General features: G+C 38.8%; 1 protein-coding gene across 1 annotated transcript in view; it reads left to right on the forward strand.

Moving 5' to 3' along the window:
- Positions 1–778: 778 nt before the first annotated feature.
- Positions 779–26,857, forward strand: part of LOC106129521 (laminin subunit alpha) — a 53,267-nt gene continuing 27,188 nt past the window's right edge. Inside the window, exons 1-36 of the mRNA XM_060953396.1 lie at positions 779–928; positions 1,515–1,708; positions 2,680–2,755; positions 3,116–3,253; positions 4,040–4,151; positions 5,074–5,249; positions 5,867–6,043; positions 6,242–6,364; positions 6,707–6,865; positions 7,715–7,968; positions 8,401–8,540; positions 8,956–9,094; positions 9,483–9,671; positions 10,381–10,728; positions 11,139–11,291; positions 11,608–11,782; positions 12,167–12,327; positions 12,636–12,795; positions 13,138–13,371; positions 13,952–14,114; positions 14,621–14,783; positions 15,233–15,355; positions 15,813–15,987; positions 16,308–16,611; positions 16,793–17,030; positions 17,373–17,500; positions 17,740–17,864; positions 18,393–18,566; positions 19,171–19,372; positions 20,964–21,043; positions 22,234–22,342; positions 22,905–23,019; positions 23,424–23,585; positions 24,154–24,373; positions 25,410–25,519; positions 25,952–26,073. Coding sequence (XP_060809379.1) covers positions 5,081–5,249; positions 5,867–6,043; positions 6,242–6,364; positions 6,707–6,865; positions 7,715–7,968; positions 8,401–8,540; positions 8,956–9,094; positions 9,483–9,671; positions 10,381–10,728; positions 11,139–11,291; positions 11,608–11,782; positions 12,167–12,327; positions 12,636–12,795; positions 13,138–13,371; positions 13,952–14,114; positions 14,621–14,783; positions 15,233–15,355; positions 15,813–15,987; positions 16,308–16,611; positions 16,793–17,030; positions 17,373–17,500; positions 17,740–17,864; positions 18,393–18,566; positions 19,171–19,372; positions 20,964–21,043; positions 22,234–22,342; positions 22,905–23,019; positions 23,424–23,585; positions 24,154–24,373; positions 25,410–25,519; positions 25,952–26,073 — 5,294 coding nt within the window. The 5' untranslated portion in view covers positions 779–928; positions 1,515–1,708; positions 2,680–2,755; ... (1 more) ...; positions 4,040–4,151; positions 5,074–5,080. The remainder of the gene's footprint in view (positions 929–1,514; positions 1,709–2,679; positions 2,756–3,115; positions 3,254–4,039; positions 4,152–5,073; positions 5,250–5,866; positions 6,044–6,241; positions 6,365–6,706; positions 6,866–7,714; positions 7,969–8,400; positions 8,541–8,955; positions 9,095–9,482; positions 9,672–10,380; positions 10,729–11,138; positions 11,292–11,607; positions 11,783–12,166; positions 12,328–12,635; positions 12,796–13,137; positions 13,372–13,951; positions 14,115–14,620; positions 14,784–15,232; positions 15,356–15,812; positions 15,988–16,307; positions 16,612–16,792; positions 17,031–17,372; positions 17,501–17,739; positions 17,865–18,392; positions 18,567–19,170; positions 19,373–20,963; positions 21,044–22,233; positions 22,343–22,904; positions 23,020–23,423; positions 23,586–24,153; positions 24,374–25,409; positions 25,520–25,951; positions 26,074–26,857) is intronic.

The following is a 26,857-nucleotide window of genomic DNA, read 5'->3' on the forward strand; positions in this document are numbered from 1 at the left end:
AAATGGAATAGCAAAACAATTGGCAATCTAAATTTTGTGGAACACGGTTTTCAGTTTGGAATTTTTGACAGAAATCCGAACGTTTCGTTGCTAGTGTAACTTTACAATTGGTTCGAAAATTGTATTTTTCGAATGCCAATCACAGCGGAGTGTTACAATATAGGATTAAATTGGCCTTTGTTTGTTATTCTCTCGAAAAATTGATATATTGGTAAAAGATTGACATTATAGAGCGTGTGAACTTTTTGATTTAATAAAAATACACGTGTTTCTCAATCAATTTTATAGTCATTACAAAATAGTTTTTTTTCCTTGCTACTTGACCAGCATAGAATGTAAATCAAAAAAAAATTAATGACAAAGTATATTATTTTAGTTAGGTTCAACAAAGGACTAACAGATACAACTTTAATTAAGTTTTTTTTTTAACACCCACTAAATAATAAAGTAATCTACTTAATAACAAAGTATAATATATTCCTAACGCAACACAACCATTCTTAGCTTGCAATTGTCACAACCACACGACTGAGTGCACCTATGACCCTGAAGTGGATGAGAAGCGACTGTCCCTGGACATCCACGGGAGATACGAGGGTGGTGGGGTCTGCCAGAATTGTCAGCATAACACCGAGGGTATCAACTGCAACAAATGCCGACCTACCTACTTCAGGCCGTATGGGAAGACTTGGGGGCAAATCGATGTGTGTCAACGTGAGTATCTCATCTCGTATAGTCACGTCTATATCCCTTGCGGGGTTGATAGAGCCAAAGGAGCGACTCTCCCTGGACATCCACGGGAGATACGAGGGTGGTGGGGTCTGCCAGAATTGTCAGCATAACACCGAGGGTATCAACTGCAACAAATGCCGACCTACCTACTTCAGGCCGTATGGGAAGACTTGGGGGCAAATCGATGTGTGTCAACGTGAGTATCTCATTTGATATAGTCACGTCTATATCCCTGGCGGGGAAGACAGAGCTAACGGTCTTGAAGAGACTGATAGGTCACGCTCAGCTGTTTGGCTTTATGACAGTATTGGGATTCAATTAGTGACAGGTTGCTAGCCCGTCGCCTAAAAGAAGAATCTCAAGTTTATAAGCCTATCCCTTAGTCGCCTCTTACGACATCCATGAGAAATGAGATGGAGTGGTCCTATTCTTTTTTATATTGGTGCCTGGGAACCACACGACAACGTGAATATTTTCAATCAATTTGTTATTATTGTAGAAAAACATGAACAAATTATCAAAAATCAAGATTACCCTAAACCTTAAGACGTAGAAATAAAGGCGAACAGAGTTTTACTTTGTAGCTCACGTTCAGATGTACAGCTTCATAATGGAATGAGACTCAAATAGTAACAGATTGCTAACCTACAAAAGGAATCCCAAGTTTATAAGCCTATCCTTTAGTTCCCTTTACGACATCCACAGGAAATATATGGAGTGGTTCTATTAAGCAACGGAATCCACACGGCATCTATTAAAATTCTTCAAAAACATCTCCACAGCATGCCAATGCGACCTACACTACTCGACCGGCAACTGCGCAGAAGAGACCGGCCAATGCGAGTGTCGTAAGGAGTTCCTGCCGCCGAATTGCGACTCCTGCGCATACGGCTATTTCGACTACCCGGACTGTAAGCCTTGCACTTGCAACCTGAATGGAACTGAAGGGAACAATTGCACTCCTGTCGGAGGATTGGTAATTTATTTATTTATTTACATACATATCATCACGTCTATTTCCCTTACGGGGTAGACAGAGCCAACGGTCTTGGAAAGACCGAAAGGCCACGTTCAGCTATTTGGCTTAATGATAGAATTGAGATTCAAATAGTGACAGGTTGCTAGCCTGTCGCCTAAAAAATAATCCCAAGTTTGTAAGCATATCCCTTAGTCGCCTTTTACGACATCCATGGGAAAGAGATGGAGTGGTCCTATTCTTTTTTTTTATTGGTGCCGGGAACCACACGCCAATGATATAACGGTAGTAGTGCACCTCTTAAAGTATTTGACAAGGAAATCTTTTATAACAAAATGTAATATTGACAGACTTCATTTCAAATATAAAGGACAAAGAAAAAGTATCATATGGTCGAGAATCTAAGAAGTTACTTACAGAAACAAACAAGTTGAACTTGGAGTATTATACGAGTATGTATTTTATTTATGCCTTATGTCTCGAAAGCTGTAACGATTTGTAGCGGGAGTGATGATTCGGCTTGACCGCCACCAAAGGGAAGATCTTCCGCCAGGCTAGGTGTTGTGCCTGGGGAACCGCGGCTCCAACGATGTTGCGTCGGAGGTTGTATATATAGCTCCAATCCGTGAAATCTTTGAAATCGCGTATTAGATTCTTCGCTGCTATTGGTTGAGCGCGTCAATTTCTGCGCGATGATTGACAGTAGTTGTTTGATTGGATGTTGTGACGAGTGGCGTATAGATGTCGCCACAGATTTCATTGAAATTTGATATCTCCGAGATAATATATATATATATTTACTTCAACATTCAATGAAATCGCTAGAGCCGTTTTATAGAACTGCAGTACATTTTATATTTGTACTGCAGTTCTATAATATATACATATATATATATATATAGTATAGGAATTATAAATGCGATACTAAATTTGTTTGTTCTCATAACAGTAAAATTTCATTTCTTGTCCAGTGCCCGTGCAAATTCAACTACGCTGGAAATTCGTGTGAAATTTGCGCAGATGGATACTACTCGCCGGAATGTAAAAGTAAGTTGTGTTTGTTATTTTTTATTTACTTAACTACTAGCTGTCCCGGCAAACGTTGTTTTGACATATAAATAATTTTCAAGTAATTTCTAGTTTAAAAAAAATTTTAAGGGTGGACATTCCTTATCACTAAGGGGTATGAAAAATAGACGTTGGCCGATTCGCAGACCTACTCAATATACTTACAAAATTTCACGAGAATCGGCCAAGCCGTTACGGAGGAGTACGGGAACGAACATTGTGACACTACAATTTTATATATAAGATTTATGTAACTAAAATTTTAAGATAATTCATTTATTACATACAGTATTTCAAATTGAAATTGTTCTTTTATTCTTCTTTATTCTTCTTCATCAGATTGCGAGTGCAACTCTATCGGGTCGGTGTCGCAGATTTGCGACAAAACCACCGGCGACTGTACCTGCAAAAGCAAGTACAGTGGCCGCACATGCAACCAGTGCGAGGCCGGATACTTCAACTACCCAACGTGCAAACGTTAGTTTGTTTATATATTAACTAGCTGTGCCCGTGATTTCGACGGCGTGGTATAGTTATTCGGGCATCATTGAAGCCCTCATGGATGAATAATTTTCACCGATTTTTTTCACATTCTCCATTATTTCTTTGCTCCTAATAGTTGCAGCGTGATGTTATATAGCATAAAGCCTTCCTCGATAAATGGTCTATGCGACATAAAACTAATTTTTCAATTCGAATCAGTAGTTCCTGAGATGAGCGCGTTCAAACAAACAAACTCTTCAGCTTTATAATATTAGTATAGATGATAATCATTTATCATCAGTGTTGCTTTAATCAAAGGCTTAATATTTTTAGTAGTAGTAGTGTGCCGTGTGGTGCCCGGCACCATTGCAAAAAAGAATAGGACCACTCCATCTCTTTCCCACGGATGTCGTAAAACTAAGGCGACTAAGGGATAGGCTTATAAACTTGGGATTCCTCTTTTAGGCGATGGGCTAGCAACCTGTCACTATTTGAATCTCAATTCTATCAGTATCTTTAAGTAATTTATTTGACGTCAACTAATGTTGTTAAACCATACGACAATTATTAAGCGATATATAGTATCCTATAATAATGAATAAAAATTTTGAATTTGAATTTGAATTTATCACTAAGCCAAACAGCTGAGCGTGGCCTATCAGTCTTTTCAAGTTTGGTGGCCCTGTCTACCCCGCTAGGGATATAGACGTGATCATATGTATGTATGCATTGATGATAACTATATATTTCCAAGATTTATTTAAAATGTTCTGTTTTTAGAATGCAACTGTGATATCAGCGGTACTGAAGCAAGCATTTGCGATGACGTCACGGGCCAGTGCATCTGCAAAGTCGGCTTCGGCGGCGCCCGCTGCGACCAGTGCATTTCTGGGTAATTCATTATTATCATTTCCCTAATTAAGGACGTCCTGATAAAGGCTCAAAAGTACCCGAAACATTTCCCTCATTAAGGACGTCCTGGTAAAGGATCAGGTCAAAAGTACATCTTGCGCCAAATAAAGATTTTTCTTTCTTTCTTTCTTTCTTTCTTTACCCGAAACCGCCGAGCTTGCATGAAGAGAGTTATGAATGTGGATGAAGCGAAGGAAGTATGCAGAGATCGTGACAAGTGGAAAGAGGTAGTCTCTGTACCCCTCCGGGAAAGAGGCCTGATTTTATGTATGTATGTATCATTTCCCTAAATGAGTTTAATAACTTAGTACCTAGTAATCTCAATTCTGTAATAACCGCCGTGTGGATCCCGGCACCAAAAAAAAAAGAATAGGTAGGACCACTCCATCTCGTTCCTATCGCGAAAGATAGGCTAGGATAGGATAAGTTAATAAAACTTGGGATTCTTCTTTTAGGCGATGGGCTAGCAACCTGTCACTATTTGAATCTCAATTCAATCTTAAAGCTAAATAGCTGAACGTTGCCTATCAGTCTTTTCAAGACCGTTGGCTCTGTCTACCCCGCAAAGGATATACACGTGACCATATGTATGTCTGTATGTATGCATTTTAAGGCTCAATCGTGTTAAGGGTCGATTATCAGACTTATTTTTTAGGGTTTCATACCTAAATGGTAAAAACGGAATACTAGTCTGGCTATTATCGGGCTGTATTTTAATTTATAGTTTTTCCTCTCTTAGTATCGTTGAGTTAGTATCTCGTAACACAAGTTTCGAACTTACTTCGAGGCTAACTCAATCTGTGTAATTTGTCCCGTATATACCTATTTATTTTATTTATCTTATTTCAAGGCTAGGGATATAGACGTGATTATGTGTATTAATTTAATGGAAACCTTCACAGCTACTTCATGGAGGTCCGGGGTCGGGAACGGCAATGCGTGCCCTGCAACTGTTCCCCCACTGGCTCCACCTCCACCAGCTGTTCCGCGGACGGCAAGTGCAATTGTCTGGTCAGTTTCGGGGGCAAGCAGTGTGCACAGTGCTCCCCTGGGTATTATAAGTACCCTGAGTGTTTACGTGAGTTATAAATTGTATATTTTTTATGAATGTAGATGAAACGAAGGTAGGATAAAGAGATCGCGGCAAGTGGAAAGATGTAGTCTCTGGGTACTCCTCCGGGAAATAGGTGTGATTTTATGTTTGTATGTATTAGTTAAAGTAATGTTTTTGGCATGCATGAACCTTATAACAGTTCTCTGAAATATGTTTTGTTATAACTAAGAATGATTTTTGTGATTGGATAAGATTTCTTATGTAATACCTAATATAAAAAATATTCCTGTGAGGGATATCAAATGAAAAGGGTTTTGTTGTTTTAGATGTCGCATTTATAATTTCCCTTTTTTTCTGCTATTCTAGAGGTATGGAAGTCACCTAAATACCGGCAATTTCATTAAATGTTGCAAAACTTATATCCATCATCATCTTAATACAACTAATCTACTGAATTAAATATTTTTATTACAACATACATACATAAAATCACGCCTCTTTCCCGGAGGGGTAGGCAGAGACTACTTCTTTCCACAAAAACTTCTTTTTATTACAATTATTATAAAAATAAGTTAACAGTACGCACATCCCTTTTTAATTAATTTTTAAATAAATTAATCTGATGTCGATTGTTTGTCCAGCCTGCAACTGTGACGTGTCTGGGTCTCTGGGCTCAACCTGTGACGACAGCGGCCTCTGTCATTGCAAACCCAACTTCGACGGGACCAAGTGCGATAAATGCAAGCCACAATTCTACAACTACCCAGCTTGTGAAGAATGCAACTGCGACCCGAGAGGTGTCATCCCACAATTTGCTGGTAAGTTGGATAAGAATATCTTTTGTTGTTAATTAAATAATAAAGTTAGCATTGTATATCCATTTTATAACAACCTTTTGTATTAAATTGCGAGCTAATGAGATTTAAAAATAAAATTGACCTTTTTTTGTTGGGCCCAATTAAAAACCTTGCGGGACACCAAAAAGAATTTCTTTGTAATGCATGGTTTATTTTCAGGTTGTGGTTCAGTTCCCGAAGGAGAGCTCTGTCTCTGTAAAGAATATGCCCACGGCCGTATTTGTAATGATTGCAAGCCTCTATTCTGGAACTTACAAGAGTACAACCCTCTCGGATGCGAGAGTAAGTTTAATGAAATATTTTTACATTGAGGATTTTAATTTCAATAAAAGATATACTTGTGCATATAGGATAAGTTTTAGTTTAATTAACTTTATGTATGAAAGCTGTCAAAACTTATGTTTCTAAAGTCACTTAATTTTTTTAATTTTTACGTACACTGGCAACTTGTATTCAAAGTTAATATTTAAAAAAATTTAAGCTGTTATATCGTTACAAAGTCCAAGGAAATCAGGAAATTGAATACCTGAAAACTATTGATTTAATATAATTTCCCTTGATGGAAGTCGCAATACCTAATAAATTATAGGTGTTGATATTCACTAATAACTCATTTTTGTACAGAGTGTAACTGCAACGTATCTGGTACACTCGGTGGTCTGGGAGCCTGCGACACCAGAAGCGGACAGTGTATTTGCAAGATGAACGTCGGCGAACGCCAGTGCGACCAATGTAGAGACGGCTTCTACCAGCTCGAGTCTAACAATGTTTTCGGATGCACTGGTATTATGCAATTCTTCTTTATTTACACCTATCATTTTATCCAGATACATACATACAAACATATGTTCACGTCTTTATCCCTTGCGGGGTAGACAGAGCCAACAGTCTTGAAAGGACTGAATGGCCACGTTCAGCTATTTGGCTTAATGATAGAATTGAGATTCAAATAGTGACAGGTTGCTAGCCCATCGCCTATAAAAGAATCCCAAGTTTGTAAGCCTATCCCTTAGTCGCCTTTTACGACATCCATGGGAAGGAGATGGAGTGGTCCTATTCTTTTTTGTATTGGTACCGGGAACCACACGGCACCAATACAAAAATTTATCCAGATAGAGTATAAAAAGTAGTATGAAGCGTCTATCTAAAATGCTCAGAGAAATTGCCAAGAATTTGTAGACACTTAGTCTACAAATTCTTGGCAAAGTTTCTCTTGATGTTACTATTGACTCTAGCCAAGATCTTGTGCTGATCGGTAATCATACGAGTAAAAAACAACGTCTCTGTACATTTATCAAAAAACATACTGTAGTTCTGGAATCGTTTTTTGTTATGCCATTATTTTCTTTGTTAGAGAAACCCCTTCTTCTAATATTTATATTTAATTTATAGCAATGTTTATATATTTTTTTATAAATTAATTAAAATAAATTCATATTAAAACTAAAACTACTGAAAGATAAAAAAAAGATGATTTCCTTCTTCTTGAATCCTGTTAATGGTATCAAGCTTTATATATTTCAGTTCAGAACGTTGTTCAATCCTTTTAAATTACCTTCCAAACATGTATGTGTTATATGTATGTACCTCTTAATTGGTACAACTTGGACTAAAGTACCAACTGTGCAACAGAATGCGACTGCGACCCCGGTGGATCCATCGACAACAATTGTGACAAGTTGACCGGCCAATGTCGTTGCCACTCCAGAGTCGAAGGCCGACGGTGTGACCGACCAATCAGAGCACACTATTTCCCAACCCTTCACCAGTTCCAGTACGAAGTAGAGGAAGGTCTGACCCAATCTGGACCAGTGAGATATAGGAATAATGAAGCGGTCTTCCCTGGGTATTCCTGGAAGGGATATGTCGTGTTTTCTATACTACAGGTAGTGTACTTTATTGCTTAATATTCTTTATATGGCTATGTAGATATACGACGAATCTGGAGGCAGACGCATTAGCAGTTATCGTAACTCGTATAAAGACAGAAAGAGTTATCTTAACATTATGGGGGTCGCGTGAGCATTGTTATATGAAGGTAATGTTTTAACATATTTATTTATTTATTAACACAATAGCACTTTTATGCTGATACGTGTATATCGCAGCACTTAGGTTTTTAAATGTTTAAAAAAATCACGCATAAGTTATACATATATCAAATTGTTGCCATCAACGAAATATCGGTGTCAACAATAGTTTATGTCTCATAAACTGTTGTTAGCCTTAGATGATAGCAAAATAATGTTTTTTTTTATGTGTACGTACTGCTGCTCAACATATAGACTTAGAGTCTCTGACAAGTCTTCAATTTGCAGAATGAAGTAATCAACGTAGTCCATATCCTATCCAAGTCATCGCTTTACCGGATGGTGATCAAATATGCGAACACTCTGAAAGACCCGGTCGTGGCGACTGTCATCATCACGCCGGAAAATGTCAATGATATTCAACAGAAGTGAGTAGTTGAGAGATTTTTTACCTTTTCTAATGACAAAGGAAAGCGCCGATGCCAAATAGTCTTCCAAGACTGCAAGGGATATAGACGTAATTATATGCAAGACGAAAGGACGAATCATCTATCCTACTAATATTATAAATGCGAAAGTTTGTGAGTATGTCAGGATGTCAGTATGGATGTTTGTTACTCTTTCACGCAAAAACTGCTGAACCGATTACGATGAAATTTGGTATGGTATGTAGCTGAAGACCCAAAATAACTTATAGGCTACTTTTTATCCCGGAGGATTGATTCCACGCGTACGAAGTCGCGGGCGGCCTCTATCTAACATAATTGGATACTTATTCTTGCTTCTTACGAACTTGAGGATTCAGAACGAAAGATCCAAATTTGTTATCGTCCTGTCTAACAGATTCAGCGTACTTCTAAAGCCGACCACGCAGCCTCAGCTTGTGACGGTGGCCGGAGAGAAGGGCTTGGCCCCGTCGCCCTTCGTTATGAACCCGGGTAATTGGACCGTCACCATCAAAACTACCAAGGAGGTCATGATTGTGAGTATATTTTACTCTCCGTCTCTTTTGTTCGATGTATTATCAGTAGTGCTATTGCATTTCACTTCAATATATTTCCTGGTACCAATTTTAGTAGCCGTCGTGATCACGGTAGATAGTGACTGATCCGTGCAATTGACGACGTTTGATTAGTGCCGATTTATTTTTCAAACTTTTCATCAACTTGGTATTCCAAATAGCAGGGTTTAAAAACCCGTCAATCTTTCTATTGTTATTCTAGCTACAAATGGTACCTTTAAAATTTTAAATTTACTGGCTGATTTTTATATTATATATTAATCTTAAATCTCAAACATGTATAAGAAATACATTTTTATTTCTTTGAAAACTAAACTTTTTTAAAGTGTTTAAATAATTCCATCACCAGGACTTCTTCGTACTAGTACCAGAGACGTACTATGAAGCGACCATGCTGACGAAGCTGGTGGACAAGCCTTGTGTGGTGAACGACAACAATCTGTGCCGACATTACGTGTACCCCAGCGTCCAGGGCCGGCCTCGTGCTGACGTCACCAGCCTCTCCTCCTCGGCTACCATCTTCATTGATGGCGAACAGGTGAGTCAATCCTACTACTATTATAAAGGCGAAAGTTTGTATGGATGTTTGTTACTCTTTCACGCAAAAACTACTGAACCGATTACCATGAATCCCAGAGTTCCCGCGGGATTGATAGGGTTTCCATGCGGACGAAGTCGCGGGCGGCCTCTATATTATATATTTATGCATAGATAATTTGGATTTAAGAATGTTCACTCTGAAAATTTAATTATACTGAGATTCGATGTCCCTTCCAGTTGCGTCGGGCTTTACATCAATGTACTATACCACTCGACGCTCGAAGTAGTGACCGCTCGACAAATAATTATATTTTTAAGTGAAGGTAACCGCACCGAATATGATACGCAAATCTGTACGCGCATACCTTTAGATATTGATGTTAATTAGATATAATTTAGTGCTATTCTCATGTGAAGTGAATTATGTAATTCTTAATGAAAATAAATATCTTAAACCTTAATAAAATCACGTCTGATTTCCGTAAGTCCATTTTAAGTACATTACATCACGCCTCTTTCCCGCTAGGTTAAGCAGAAACTTACTACGATCTCCAAATGCTGTATTCGCCTCATCCACATTCATAACTCTCTTCATGCAAGCTCGGCGATTTCGGGAACTTTTGATCAGATCTTTCAGGATGTCCTTAATTCACAACGTATTCTTTGAACATCATTTGTGAAAACTGACAAATCCTATTTTGTTTCAGCAACTGAAAGAACTGGACGCGGAACCGAACACCATACCTCTACTGAGCAACGACCAAAACAGCCTAGAATACTCAATGACCATCGAACCACCAGGTCGCTACGTGCTCGTAGTCGAATACGTGACCCCAGTTGGCAATGACATGACCGCTTCGAACGAATCCTACGCGTTCTCTGCAAGGAACACTTTAACCGTCCGGTTCCAATCCGGCTCCGATCCGGAAACGTATGCGATCGTGAAGCTGAACGAGTGTCCGTATACGTCGCCTTGTAGACAGGTGGTGGTCAATGACCTGACCATGATACACGTGGTCGAAGTCACGAGTAAGGAGAACACTGTGCATTTGGATGTAAGTATTGAAGCTTTTGAATTTACTGTTCATTCAGACTCTTTTTAGATCTTAGGGTTCTTAGTATTGGGCAGTTTATTACTATATGTATGTAACGTTATGTCAGATTACTACTTACAAAGATATTATCACGTCTTTATCCCTTGCGAGGTAGACAGACGACCAACAGTCTTGGAAAGACCGAAAGGCCACGTTCAGCTGTATGGCTTTCTAATGGAATTGAACTACTACTAGTGACAGGTTCCTAGCCCATCGCCTACAAGTAGAATCCTAAGTTTGTTAGCCTATCTCTTAGTCGCCTTTTACGACATCCATGGGAAATATATTAAGTGGTCCTTTTATTCAGTGCCAAGAAACAGACAGTCATAGTAATTATAATTGATAATAATTGATGTTCTGATCTTATCCAGGGTGAACGCGACACTCTAGCAGGCATCAAGTCTATAATAGCTATCCCGGAGGCAGATTGGCACTTGGACTACATGACTCCGAGGCCGTACTGTTTGCGACGCAATGGAAAGTGCGAACCAGCTGTGTTCTCAGCCGCTGTCGACTCCAAAAAGGTAAGTGATATACCCAAAATATTACATCTCTTGCGCGGAGGGGTACAACTTTACACTTTCCAAGATCCCTACATACTTCTTTGACTTCACCCAGTTTCATTACTATTTTCATACAAGACTATCTGTAATAAAAGTACCACAAAACAGGAGTGACGTAAACAGATACATTATAGATACGAGTATATAGTATACTGGCTGTAAACTTTAAGAATCCCTTTACATAGTCGAAGAAACGTATTTGCAATCACAACTTATTTTCCAAAAGCTTTTATTGGCCTATAATCAAAAAGTATTAAATCCTAAATTTTCGGACTAGGTTGAAATAGAGACCGGATCAGGCGGTGACACGGTTACTCGCCCACCCATCTTGGATAACTCCACCACAGTGGTGTACTTAGCGCCTTCCACGGAACCTGTCAAAATCGAAACCAAAGTCCCAAGCCCTGGGGACTATATTTTCGTGGTGCATTACTACCAACCAGATCATCCAAGTAAGTAATCTAATTGTAATTCGTTTTAATTAATGCGAAAATAAGATTGGACACCAATCGCAAGAGTTTTATGAAAATAAAAACATCAGCTTTATCAGTTTGGGCATGCATTTGCCATAAAAAGATGTAGGTAAAAATACATTTTTGTGTTTAAAGTTTTTCTCGAGCATTCGAAACTATTCATAAATATTTATTTATATAAATTGTTGACACTATTGATGGATAGGGATCTCTTTGGGTAATATTTGAAAAACTTTAAATGAATAAACTATAGCATCAGTTTTCTCTACAAGACCAATTTTATATGGTGTCCCTCAGGGTTTCATTTTAGGTCCGCTTAACTTTATGATTTTATTGTACCCTAATAATTAATTGTTTTGACAGAAAGTAACGTAGACGCCGTGATAATGATCGACGGGACCTTGTACCAGACACAAATGCCCGTGGAGCACTGCCCGTCTAATTCCGGCTGTAGGTCTCTGCTGCAAACAGTTGATGGCAGAAGACAATTTCCAGTTACTGAAAACATTACTATCACCTTTTCGGTAAGCATAGGATATGATTCAGTGAACTATGCATAAGCGGCTGAAGGAATGCGAAATTAAATTTTAGATCAGTTGTCAGATAGTGTCAAGATTCCTTATATTCCGCATAATTATAATCAATACCATTCCGGGGTAAACAGAAACAGACATCGTCCTGAAAAGACAGAAAGGCCACGTTCACTGCAAGGCTTCCTGTTAATTGAGCTACATAATATTTGTAATACTCGTAATTTCATATGCATTTTTGTCGCACCTATAAGATTTCATTAGACGCAGCACTTTACTAAATTTAACTACGTATCTCATAGGGTGAAGGCAGCAAAGGCGTGTGGCTGGACTATCTCCTGGTCGTGGGAGCGCCCGACTTCACGGAGGCGGCTCTGAAGGAGGCCAACATGGTCGACTACACGCGCCAGTTCATCGAGACCTGCGCCGCCAACCATTACCAGATCAGCCGCAACAGTAGCGGTAAATTTTGCTTTGATTTCTCAAATCCTTTCTACAGATTATGGTTTTAGCATTTAGTTTGTTTAGATAGGTTCTGAACTAACTTTCGAGAATAACAGTACGTTTATATCCATGAACTGAATAATTTCAGTCAAGTACAGGACATTTTGCACATTTCATAAGAATAAAATTGAAAACCATCAACGCAGCTTCCAATAAATAAAATATTTCTTTCTGTCAGGTTTGATGATAGGATTTAACACAGAGAAAAACCTTTAGAGGTAATAAAGACTATATAATTGATTTTCTCATGAAAGCGAAAGAAAAACTAGTTCTAAGCACTTTAAAAAATTTTCCGTCCAGATTTCTGCCGCGAGTCAATGTTCTCCATCACGTCCGAGTACAACAGCGGAGCCCTAGCCTGCCTCTGCGACTTCATGGGCTCCACCGAGCTGGAGTGCGACACGTTCGGGGGTCAATGCCCTTGCAAGCCCAACGTCATCGGAAGGTCCTGCCGCGCCTGCAGGACTGGCTACTACGGCTTTCCGAACTGCAAGCCCTGCCATTGCCCTTCGACCGCCATTTGCGATGATAACGGTGAGTTTATTTGCAGCGTCATCTATTTATGATACTAAGTCTTTCAGTGAAGGATTATATTTTAGCCAAAGTAAGAACAAACCTTACATCTTATAACCGTCTTCAATAAATTCCAGGAAAGTGTTTGTTTACACTTAGCTTTTTCAAATTAAACCGACTTGAAGAAAGGAGGATATCGAGTGGAGGCGGTTCTCTTTTTACAAAATTGATTTATATATCTAGTCTCTTTAGGTATGACCATATTTTTAGCAACGACAAGTCGTCAAAGCGAGATCAAAATTGTTTGCTAGCATAAAATTTATTTTGGCTTGGCACATTACGAGTATATATAAATACTTAATTAAAAAAATATTTATTTATCAACAAGAAATAGAACCCAAGATTACAGGTACAAATAAGACAAGAACTTACATTGTACTTATAACTTCCAGATTTGTCATTAGACCGACTAAACTGCTTTTCATTTATAAAAGGAACTTGATCGCACCGCGTCGATTTATGCGTTTAGATTTATCATAAGCTTGTCGACTGTTTTAAATATTTCACAAACACGTTTCACCAACTCAAACCTTAATTCTAGGCATGTGCATCTGCCCAAAGAACGTGGAAGGCGAGGACTGTAACCGCTGCAAGAAATACACGTTCAACTTCGACGTACAACGAGGATGTGATGACTGTAACTGCAATCCCTTGGGCGTCGTCAACAACAATCTGCAGTGCGAGGCTGACAGCGGGAATTGCGAGTATGTCTATTGTTATAGTGTCGACTTCGATGATAATATTTGTGGCGACATCAATAAATGTCACATAACAACTGTTTGCGCGATTTAGATTCTTCACTGCTATTAGCTATAGCAGTATTCAAATCATATTTCCCGCTACATATTTATAACTTTAATTTTCTTAACAGTTCCATTATTATTTTACTGTGTTGTTAATATTTTTGTTTTAAAATTACTTTTCCTTAATCAGTCATTAACTTCTTCTTCACATCTTATCATTGTAGGTGCCAGTTCTTTAGTTCTTTCTTTTGTTTGTATTCAATATTCCATAAACGTTTTCTCTCACCTCACCTCCTACTTTGTAATGTTATTGTTAATCGTAATGTTACTATCGCCTAGCCTCTCATCGTTGTCGCTAATTTTTTTACTTACTTTTCCAGCTTGAATTTGTACAGTAAATAGATTTAGAGAATTTTTGATAATTACATATTCCGAACTATTATTTAGAAATACGAATGTACCCCCAGCTGCAAAGAGAACGTGATAGGCCGCGTGTGCGACCACTGCGTGCCCGGACACTACGCGTTCCCGGACTGCGTGCCGTGTACGTGTGACAGAGACGGCACTACTGACGACGTGTGCGATCAGAACACGGCGCAGTGCTATTGCAAGAAACATGTTAGAGGACAGGTAAGTAACATTACAATCTACTCTTAAACTCTTTTCAGGTTAGTTTGTGCGATACTAATCATTAGTATCCAAATCATAATTTATTAACAAACTAATCACGTCCCTTGTGGGTAGACAAAGCCAACAGTCTTGAAAAGACTGCTAGGCCACGTTCAGCTGTTTGGCTTAATGTTAGAATTGAGATTCATATAGTGACATGTTGTTAGCCCATCGTCTAAAAGAGTAAACCAGAAATATTTTTACATTAAAAATTTATTTATCTTAGGAAGTCTGCCAATGCCATGGTTAATTGTCACATTTTATTTTGATGAAATCTGTGTTATATACTACACCAGGACGAACGTTCTTCCCACCCAGGGAAACTTTGATCTTGCGGATGTTGTGATAAATGACAGACAAAGAATTCGATGAATTGCCTATACACATACCAAAATAATCAATTTTTACAGGCTTGCAACACCTGCAAAGAGGATTACTTCAACCTGCAGGGTGACAACCCTGACGGCTGCACCAAGTGCTACTGCTTCGGGAAGACCACGCGCTGCGCCAGCTCTTATTTGGCTTGGGGAGAGGTGAGAAATATATTAATCAATTTGCTCACATACATATAAATTTGCACAAAAGTAACCCACGATAATCAGTTTTAAAAAAAGGTTTCTGAAGTATGTTGGCACAGTTAGAATTACAAAACGGACTGATCGAGCTAGTCCCAAAGTGAGTTCGATACTTATGAAAAGGTAAAAATAATTCCACAATAATAAGGTAGTAGAATAAATAAATACTTAAGTACTGTCCCTATAAATAAATACTAAAATAGACAAACATCCAGGATTTAAACAAATAAGAAAGTTTCTTTTCCATCGTGAAAAATTAAATCAAATATCAAATTATAATTTTCAGAATCTTCAATTTTAATGAAGTTCTGTCTGTGTCTTCTATCATTACGAGAAAAATTATGATTTTATGCCCATTGTCCATATACCTACATCCAATAATAAGAATCATCATGTAAATATTTCATTCCCACAGATCAACGGCATGAGCGATTGGTATCTAGCCAACATAGAAGTGAACCGCACGCTCAACATATTCCCGCACCCGGATCTGCCTATCATGCAGAACGACTCGACCATCGAAGTTGACTTCCAGTCTTTGACTTCGGAGCCCAAGGTCCTGTACTTCGGAGCTCCACAATACTACCTCGGTAAGTTCATCTAATATTTGTCAAAAGAATCCACCTTTGAAAGCTGAAAACGATGATATATCTCGTATCACCATATTATCTAAGTTATATGCTTCTATCAACGGGTGCTCAAGTTTTTAATAATGTACTTTTGTCTTTTAAGGTATGAAGTGTAACGATTGGTTAATATTAGAAAACAAGACATAACGAGACAGTTTATATTAACCCTGGATTAAATTATGTACATATTGTTTCAAACATCAAGAAACCGCTGTACATATATTTTTTCAATAATCTGGCTATACCTTCAACTTCTTAACTTTTAAATATATATCACACAGGCAAACGCTTAACATCCTACGGCGGCTACCTCACATACGCCATCTACTACACCGCCCAAGACAAGGGCCGGCCCTCAGCAGAACCCGACCTGATCGTCGGCGGCTCCAACAGCTACATCGTCCATAACAGCATCGAACAACCGCCTTCGGAGACAGCCTGGACACATTCTGTCAGAATCACGGAAAATCAGTTCACCAATCTTGATGGAACTGCTGTGACAAGAGACCAGTTTATGAATATTCTAGTTAATGTCACTAGTATTTATGTCCGAGCGACGTATTGGGATGAAGGCATTATTACGCAGTGAGTTTATCTTTTGTGTAATTTCTGTGCTTGTTTGATACAAGATGTAAAAAAAATAACCTTTAAATTTAGCCATTACAATACCGCACCACAATGCTGACATAACAAATCCAATTATGAGCAGATATCTCTTCCTGGTTTATGATGGAGTTTATTTGTAAAACAATCATACTTTTCACAGATTAATGAGCGTTCTACTAGACGTGGCTGTACCAGTAGAATACGACGAGTACGACCAATCAAAGCAGGCGACATCCGTAGAGCAGTGTCAATGTCCGCCCGCGTACAGGGGAATGTCGTGCGAGCAGTGCGCGGCAGGGTACTATAGACTTAGCTCCGGACCTCATGCGGGGCGCTGCGTGCCTTGCCAGTGTAACGGACACTCTAGAGAGTGCGATGTTAATACTGGCATTTGTTTGGTAAGTTTCCACAATTTTTTTTTTCCAGTTACCTATTCTTCTGGTGTTTATTTCAGTAGCAATGTCACGGGAACAATTTCAACATGGTTTTAAAACCTTAATCTTGAATTTGGATTTGTACACTTTAGATTACATCAAGGGTTTCAAGCAAGTTGATCCAATTCTCTTCTTATGCATGTCTCATAATGTTTGCTTGCTTTGACTCTTTATATTTAAATAAATGGTCAATGAAACAAGAAATTTATATAAAGATACTATAAAATAAAGCTTATGTTATTTAAAAAATTAAAAAAAATTGACGATATCAACATTTTACTAGACGATATTGTTTTGTATTCTCAGGCCTGTACAGACAACACCATGGGTGATCATTGTGAACAGTGCATCATCGGTTACCATGGAAACGCGACGGTGGGGACTCCAAGAGACTGTCTCATCTGCGCCTGCCCACTTCCATATGCATCAAACAAGTAAAAATTTTTTTCAAACTGTAATGTAGATCTGCTTGTCCCTGTCCATAATGTAGATCTTATATAGAATTCTTTGTCATACAGTTCAAACGTGCTTGTTATTTTAACAAAACCTATATCTTCAATATTTACAAATACACACAGGATTGTGTAACAAACATGCCAAAACTGAAATGAAAATCTAAACAAATGTCGCCAGAATTAGTTTTGCTTACTTAATCTTTATTTTTATTGAACAGTTTCGCCATCGGTTGTGAGCTAAGTCAAAATGGCTCTCTGATCTCCTGCGACTGTCAACCTGGCTACGGAGGCGCCCGGTGCGAATATTGCGCCGCTGGGTATTTTGGACAACCTGAACTACCAGGTAAAACCGCATCTTCGAAAGGAAACTGCATGCAATTGAGATAAAATACGTAATGAGTATATGAGGGGAAGTATGAAAGTAGCGCCAATAAATGAAAAGATGAATGGTAATAAGCTGGGTTGGTACGGACACATCATGAGAAGAGAGGAAGGTCATGTTACTAAAAGAGCCTTGAATATGGAAGTGAAAGGTTTAAGAAATAGGGGAAGACAGAAAAAGAGATGGATGGATGGCGTAAAGGGTAGTATGAGGAGAAAGGGAGTTACCAGTGAGATGGCAATTGACAGAAGTAATTGGAAAAAACTAACATACTGTGCCGACCCCACGTAGAAAGTGGGAAAAGGTAACGACGAAAAAGAAGGGAACATAATATATGATTTCCCATTAATGAATCAATGAATTTTATTTATATAAGTAACAAGGACTCATTTGTATTAGTAATGCTTACAAACTATGTTAGTACCTAGGGTAGTACTAGTTAGTACCATTAATGTACTCGTACCAAACTTCTGTTTTATTTATACTCAGGCGATTACTGCAAACCTTGCAACTGTTCTGGCAACATCAACCCCAACGACCCTGGCTCCTGCGACAGCATCACTGGAGATTGCCTCAAATGCGTCAACAACACAGCCGGAGCCGCTTGCAACCTCTGCGCTCCCGGCTTCTTCGGTGATGCCATCTTCTCCAAGAACTGCACTGGTAAGTGATACTTGTGATCCAATTCATATATTCGCCTCAAACATCAAATACATTTCATTCCACTTCTTGATTTAAAGCCCAGATACTTCTGAATCCCAATATGATTTAATCAGTTTTGTAAAATTTAAACTCCGTAGTATACAATTCACTTACCAACGCCCAAATGACTACAGAATTAGCGCGGCAATGCTTCATAAGAATCTATTCATTTTCTTTAAAACCCACAGTTTCAGCTGTTCACAGAACGACCATCTTTTTACGTTGCAAATAAAAATTTGCAGCCGTGTGATTCTCGGCACCAGTAAAAAAAAGGAATAGGACCACTCCATCTCGTTCCCATGGATGTCGTAAAAGGCCACTAAGTGATAGGCTTATAAACTTGGGATTCTGTATTTAGGCGATGAGCTACCAACCTGTCACTATTTGAATCTCAATTCTATCATTGAACCAAACAGCTGAACGTGGCCTATCAGTGTTTCCAAAACTGTCACCCCTCAACGGATCTAGACGTTATTATATGTATGTATGTAATAAAATATATATATTACATACATACATACATACATTTTTATATATATTTTCCCTTCCCTTCTTAAACCAACAGCGTGCATCTGCGACGAACTGGGCATGGACTACTGCGACCCCTCCACCGGCACCTGCGTGTGCCAACCAGGAGTTATCGGAGAGAAGTGCGACCGTTGTGAGGAAGACCACTGGGGGCTGAACAGCGGCAGGGGGTGCACCCCCTGCGACTGCGCACTGGCATCTAACTCCACCCAATGCGACGATAACAATGGACAGTGCAGGTCTGAATGTACATACATACATACATATAGTCATGTCTATATCCCTTACGGGGTAGACAGAGACAATAGTCCCGAAAAGACTGAATGGCTAAGTTCAGCTGCTCGGCTCACTGATGGAATTGAGATCCAAATAGTGACAGGTTGATAGCCCATCGCCTAAAAAAAGGATCGCAATTTTATAAGCCTATCCCTTAGTCGCCTTTTACGACATCCATGTGAAAGAGATGGAGTGGTCCTATTCTTTTTTGTATTGGTGCCGGGAACCACACGGCACAGGTCTGAATGTTTTGAAGAAATAATTATCTTCAGTCTGTCCGGTTTTCTGTTACACATAAGAACTATTCCATCAATTAGCGATACAGCTGAACGTCGCCTTTCAGTGTTTAGGCTGTTAGCTCTGTCTATTTCGCAAAGGTTATAGACGTGACTGTATGTATCTATAAGGATAATCATGGTACCAATTAAAATAATATTGAATGAGGGTAGTTGAGAATTGATAAAAAGATATTGACAGATACGGTTAAGATACATATCTACTATCACGCCTGTTTACTATTCCATCAATTAGCGATACAGCTGAACGTCGCCTTTCAGTGTTTAGGCTGTTAGCTCTGTCTATTTCGCAAAGGTTATAGACGTGACTGTATGTATCTATAAGGATAATCATGGTACCAATTAAAATAATATTGAATGAGGGTAGTTGAGAATTGATAAAAAGATATTGACAGATACGGTTAAGATACATATCTACTATCACGCCTGTTTACTATTCCATCAATTAGCGATACAGCTGAACGTCGCCTTTCAGTGTTTAGGCTGTTAGCTCTGTCTATTTCGCAAAGGTTATAGACGTGACTGTATGTATCTATAAGGATAATCATGGTACCAATTAAAATAATATTGAATGAGGGTAGTTGAGAATTGATAAAAAGATATTGACAGATACGGTTAAGATACATATCTACTATCACGCCTGTTTCCCATTGGGGTAGGCAGAGACTATGGAATTCCACTTGCTACGATCTTTACAGACCTCTCCCGCTTTCTCCTCACTCAAAACACGGTTAAGATAGCCACAAAAACCTATGTAAGCCAAATAATTTATGCTTATAACATCTAAAAAGATCATTCAGACTCCAATCTGGAAAAATTCGAAATTTTTCACATCCATCTCAGTTTGGTGCAAAGGTTCGACTGGCAGAGAATGCCTTGTGGCATCAAGTCCACCTGTTGTACATTTTATGTGCACGAAGTTTAAATAAATAAATTTAATAACAAAATGTGCCGTGTGGTTCCCGGCACCAATACAAAAAAGAATAGGACCATTCCATTTCTTTCCCATGGTTGTCGTAAAAGGCGACTAAGGGATAGGCTTACATACTTGTTATTCTTTTTTTAAGACGATGGGTTATCAACCTGTCACTATTTGGATCTCAATTCCATCATTAAGCCGAGCAGCTGAATGTGGCCATTCAGTCTTTTCGGGACTGTTGACTCTGTCTACCCCGTAGGGGATATAGACGTGACTATATGTATGTATGTATGTAATAACATACATATAAATGAATAAGTTTATTTTATTTATTTTCAGTTGTGCGAAAGGAGTAACGGGTCGGCATTGCGAACACTGCGCCGCTGGATACTGGAACTACAGCAAGGACGGGTGTGATCGTAAGTATACCACCCCCACCCCCCTGCCTCTTATCCCCACTTTGTTTATTTTCCTGCCTCAAAGATTTCTCAATTACAGTAAGTTTACAAGTTGGCATAACGAGACATTGTCACATGTGCAGATATGTGGTCTCTGTGGCGCGGTGGTAGTGCGCTTGTCTGTGACAATGGAGGTTCCGGGTTCGAATCCCGGCCAGGGAATGATGAGAAACAAACTTTCTCTGATTCGCCCTGGTCTTGGATGTTTATTCATATCAATATTTATTATAAAATATAGTATCGTTGAGCTAGTATCGTACTTACTTCGAGGCTAACTCAATCTGTGTCATTTGTCCCGTGTATATTTATTTGGTTATTTTGTTGGTTAGTAGTATGTTATGTGCCGTGTGATTCCCGGCTCCAATACAAAAGTGACTAGGACCACACCATGTCGTAAAAGGCGACTAAAGTATAGGCTTACAAACTCGGGATTCTTTTCTAAGCGACGAACTAGCAACCTTTCACTATTCAAATCTCAATTCTATCATTAAACTAAATAGCTGAACGTGGCCGATCAGTCATTTCAAGACTGTTGGCTCTGTCTACCCCACGAGGGATATAGACGTGACGTGATATGTGATGATAAGTTTAGTTTATGCATCAAACAACAACAACAAAATATGAGCAATCTGAATGGCCACGTTCAGCTATTTGGCTTAACGATAAAATTGAAATTCAACTAGTGACAGGTTGCTAGCCCATCGCTTAAAAAAGAATCCCAAGTTAAGGCTAAGGGATAGGCTTACAGCCAATCCCTTAGTCGCCTTTTACGACATCCATGGGAAAGAGATGGAGTGCTAGTCCTATTCTTTTTTGTATTGGTGCCGGGAGCCACACGGCACATAATAAATGCATAAATAAATAAATAAAAATATTCTTTATCGCAGTAATCTTGGTTACAATATATTATGTATGCAGTATGTTGTAGAATCACTACATAGTATAAAACAAAGTCGCTATCTTAGTCTGTTTGTCTGTATGCTTAAATCTTTAAAATTACGCAACGGATTCTGATGCGGTTTTTTGTAACAGGTAGAGTGATTCAAGAGGAAGGTTTTTATGTATAATAATAACATAATAACATTTATAATTTTGCACCCGTGCGAAGCCGGGGCGGTTCGCTAGTCTAATAAATAATTTAATCAATACAGATTGCAACTGCAACACCGGCTATTCTGTCGGCTTCATGTGCAACGCGACTGGTCAGTGCGAGTGTCTGCCCGGCGTGGTCGGCGAGAAGTGCGACCGCTGTCCTGAGAGGTGACACTGTTATGATTTCACTAGCTGTCACGGCAAACGTAACAAACTAACTATTCCAAACTATTATGATTTCACTAGCTGTCACGGCAAATGTTGCAAACTAACTATTCCAAGCTATTATGATTTCACTAGCTATGACGGCAAACGTTGTTTTGCCATGTAAATAAATTTTGAGTAAGGTGGACAACCCTTATCACTAAGGGGTATGAAAAATAGATATTGGCCGATTCTCAGCCCTACTCAATACGCTCACAAAGTTTCGTGAGAATCGGTCAAGCCGCTTCAAAGAATAGGATCATTCCATCCCTTTCCTGTGGATGTCGTAAAAGACGACTAAAGGATAGGCTTTCAACTTGGAAATCTTCTTTTAGGCGATGGGCTGGCAACCTGTCACTATTTCAATATCAATTCCATCATAAAGCCTAACAGCTGAACGTGGCCTATCAATCTTTCAAGACTGCTGGCTCCGTCTACCCCGCAAGGGATATAGACGTGATTATATGGATGGATGGTAAAGATGTTTTAAATACCTTTTACCAATAAATAAGTATGTTTATTTCAGATGGGTGCTGATTCCCAACCAGGGTTGTCAAGAATGCGACTCGTGCACTGATGCGCTCATTTTCACCGTACAAGATTTGCGTGATCTGTTACTGAATGAAACGCAAGAGTTCAAGGTGTGTAAAACACAAAACTACTCGCGAAAATCAAGAAAAAATCTTCCAAATGTCAAATCTTTTTTAATCAATTCCGGTCGGCCATTTAAATATGTCATAAACCAAAAAATCTTCCAAATATCAACTTTTTAACTCAATTCCGGTCGGCCATTTAAATATGTCATAAACCATAGAGAAAAGAGAAGGATTTTTTGTGCTCAAAATAATAATGTTGCTTTTGAGACAGCCTTAAAGTTTGTGTTTCTGTGTTCTGATAAATAAGTCTTGTACTTTATAAAATATTGAAATTAACTTTCATTAGAAGTATTTTATTAATTTTAAGGATTGATTAAATGTCATCAAATCGGCAACTTTTGTAAACAAAAAATCTATTATTTAATTTTTATACGTCTGTTCTCCATCAGGACAAAGCGGACTCGTTCTTCACCACACAGCGCCTGAACTACATCTCGAACCAGACTGAAGCCCTCAGACCCAGGGTTTCTGAACTCCAGAATGTGGACCTGGCCGACGTCACCACCGCCTTTAAGACCCTTGAGAGCGCCGCTAAGAATCTGCTCAGATCTGTGAGTTCTTTAAAACTATCTACACATAAGACCATCAATATACATCAAGCCCGCAAGGGATATAGTCACGTCTATATCGCTTGCGGGGTAAATAGAGCCAACAGTCTTCAAAAGACTGTTTAACCACGTTCAGCTTTTTGACTTAATATAATTGAGATTCAAATAGTGACAGGTTGCTAGCCATCGCCTAAAAGAAGAATCTAAAATGTATAAGCCTATACCTTAGTCGCCTTTTACGACATCCATGGGAAAGAGAAGAAGTGGTCCTGTTCTTTTGTTATTAGTGCCGGGAACCACAAGGCAAATGGCCTTGGCAATGGCCACCAACAATATGGCTTAATTATTCTACCTACCATTAATTTTACCAACACAGAAGTTATAAATACTGATTATATACATTGCCATTTGGATGTGGTGAGTATCCTGAAAACCTGTTTATTATTCACATAAACCAATAGGGTCTTTGTGAAAGCAAAACTGACTTGAACAAAGGCTTCAAGATTTTTATATTTACGTCACTACGCCATCATTGCACGCTAGTTTTGATGATATTACCTTCCACATCCAGGCGGAATTCGCAGCGACAGACAGTGATAAGCAGATAGTCCGAGCAGCTGACCTGGCTGTAGATGCTAACAAGATCCTGAGGATGGTCAGGAGCAGCGCTGATGAGGCGGCAGCCGTCATCGCCCACGTGGCTGACTTGGCAACTGGGCTTGAGCTGAGTCAGCAACCCAAAGTGGACAGTGCCCTGACAGAAGCCAAGCAGATTAGAGACGATTTGGCTGGTAAGAATAGAATAGAATAGAATAGATTTAGAGTGCCGTGTGGTTCCCGGCACCAATACAAAAAAGAATAGGACCACTCCATCTCTTTCCCATGGATGTCGTAAAAGGCGACTAAGGGATAGGCTTACAAACTTGAGATTCTTTTTTAGGCGATAGGCTAGCAACTTGTCACTATTCGAATCTCAATTCTATCTTAAAGCCAGATAGCTGAACGTGGCCTATCAGTCCGCTCAGGACTGTTGGCTCTGTCTACCCCGCAAGGGATATAGACGTGATTATATGTATGTATGTATGTATGTATGTAGATTTATTTTCAAAATTGGATACAAGGTATCACTTATTGACGTCACATCACTTAAATCTAATTATAACTACTACCGCTTCCAAAGCGCATCATCATAAGTCATCTATACTAATATTATAAAGCTGAAGAGTTTGTTTGTTTGAATGCGCTAATCTCAATAACGAATGGTTCGAATTGTAAAATTCTTTTTGCGTTGAAAAGACCATTTATTGAGGACGGCTTTAGGCTGTATTACATCACGCTGCAACTATTAGGAGCAAAGGAATAATGGAATATGTGAAAAAAAACGGGGAACATTATTCATCCTTGAGGGCTTCAATGATGTCCAAAATAACTATTCCACGCGAACGAAGTCGCGGGTACAGCTAGTAAATCATATGAGGACCAGTTCGCCTGTAAATATGTGTGGTGTTAGTTTAAAAGATCGAATAAGAAATATCGATGTAAGAAAAATGTGTGGAGTGAACAAGGATGTGATGACCAAAATTGAAAATGGTATGTTGAGGTGGTTTGGTCATGTCGAGAGAATGGATGAGGACAGACTAACGAAAGGTATTTATGAGGCTGAATTTATGAGGCTTCATATAAAATTTCATCGTAATCGGTTCAGTAATATTTACATGAAAGAATAACAAACATCCATACATACATACTAACAAACTTTCGCAATTATCATATAAGCAGGATTAATAGGGTTATATAAGAGTTTAATTTACAAATTTCTGCCAACAGACAAGGACTTGAAGCCCAAGGAGTTGATAGCATTCGTCGCTCTGGACAACGCCACCACTCAGATAGAACGGATGAACATCTTCGTTCAACCGGTCAATGAACAGGCAATGGTAAGTGTCGTATATACAATTATACATATATACTAGCTGTGCCCGCGACTCCGTCCGCGTGGAATAGTTATTTTGAGCATGAAGCCCTCAAGGGTCAATTTCCCCGTTCTTTTTTTCACATTTTCCATTATTTCTTCGCTCCTAATAGTTGCAGCGAGATGTAATATAGCCTAAAGCCTTTCTCGATAAATGGTCTATTCAACACGGAGTTGGAGTGGTCCTATTATTTATTTTTTAATTGATAGTTATGATAAAAAAATTAAAATAAATTACAGCTCTTCTGAGTCTGTCTACAATTTTGAAAAAACATTAAGTATGTTACTTTAAAAATAATTCAGTATTTCACGATAAAATGTACGGCTACCTTATTAATAATTCAGTAAGTGTTTCACGATAAAATAATTTATTTAAAGCACTTTATTTCATCAACAGCGTTTCGATTCCCTCGTAAACAACACGAGAGACCTGAAGAAGAAGCTGGACGAGATGCTGGAGCACACCGACTTGGCGCAGCATACCGCCGAAATGGCCAAGAGGCTCAACTTCAAAAACAAGTAACTTCGGAGGCTTTATAATTAAACATACGAGGGCATACATACATAGCTGTAAACAAGTAACTTCGGAAGCCTTATAATTAAACATACATACATACATAGCTGTAAACAAGTAACTTCGGAAGCCTTATAATTAAACAAACATACATACATAGCTGTAAACAAGTAACTTCGGAAGCCTTATAATTACACATACATACATACATAGCTGTAAACAAGTAACTTCGGAGGCTTTATAATTAAACATACGAGGGCATACATACATAGCTGTAAACAAGTAACTTCGGAAGCCTTATAATTAAACATACATACCTACATAGCTGTGCCCGCGACTTTGTCCGCGCGGAATAGTTATTTTGCCCTCAAGGATGAATAATTCTCTCCTTTTTTTCACATATTCTATTATTTCTTTGCTCTTTATAGTAGTTGCAGCGTGATGTTATATAGCCTGAAGCCTTCCTCGATAAACGGTCTTTTGACGCAAAAAGAATTTTTCTATTCGAAGCAGTAGTTCCTGAGATTAGCGCGTTCAAACAAACAAACTCTTCAGCTTTATAATATTAGTATAGATAAATAGCCACGTCTATTTCCCCTGCGGGGTGAAATCTAGAGCAGTCTTGGAGAGACCTATAGGCCACGATCAGCTGTATGACTTTATGGTGGATTTGACATTCAAATAATGACAGGTTGCTAGCCCATCGCCTAAAAGAATCCCAAGTTTATAAGCATATCCCTTAATCGCCCTTAACGATATTTATGGGAACGAAATGTAGTGGTCCTATTC

This window comes from Amyelois transitella, chromosome Z (assembly GCF_032362555.1).
Source record: "Amyelois transitella isolate CPQ chromosome Z, ilAmyTran1.1, whole genome shotgun sequence".
Classification (NCBI taxonomy): Eukaryota; Metazoa; Arthropoda; class Insecta; order Lepidoptera; family Pyralidae; genus Amyelois; species Amyelois transitella.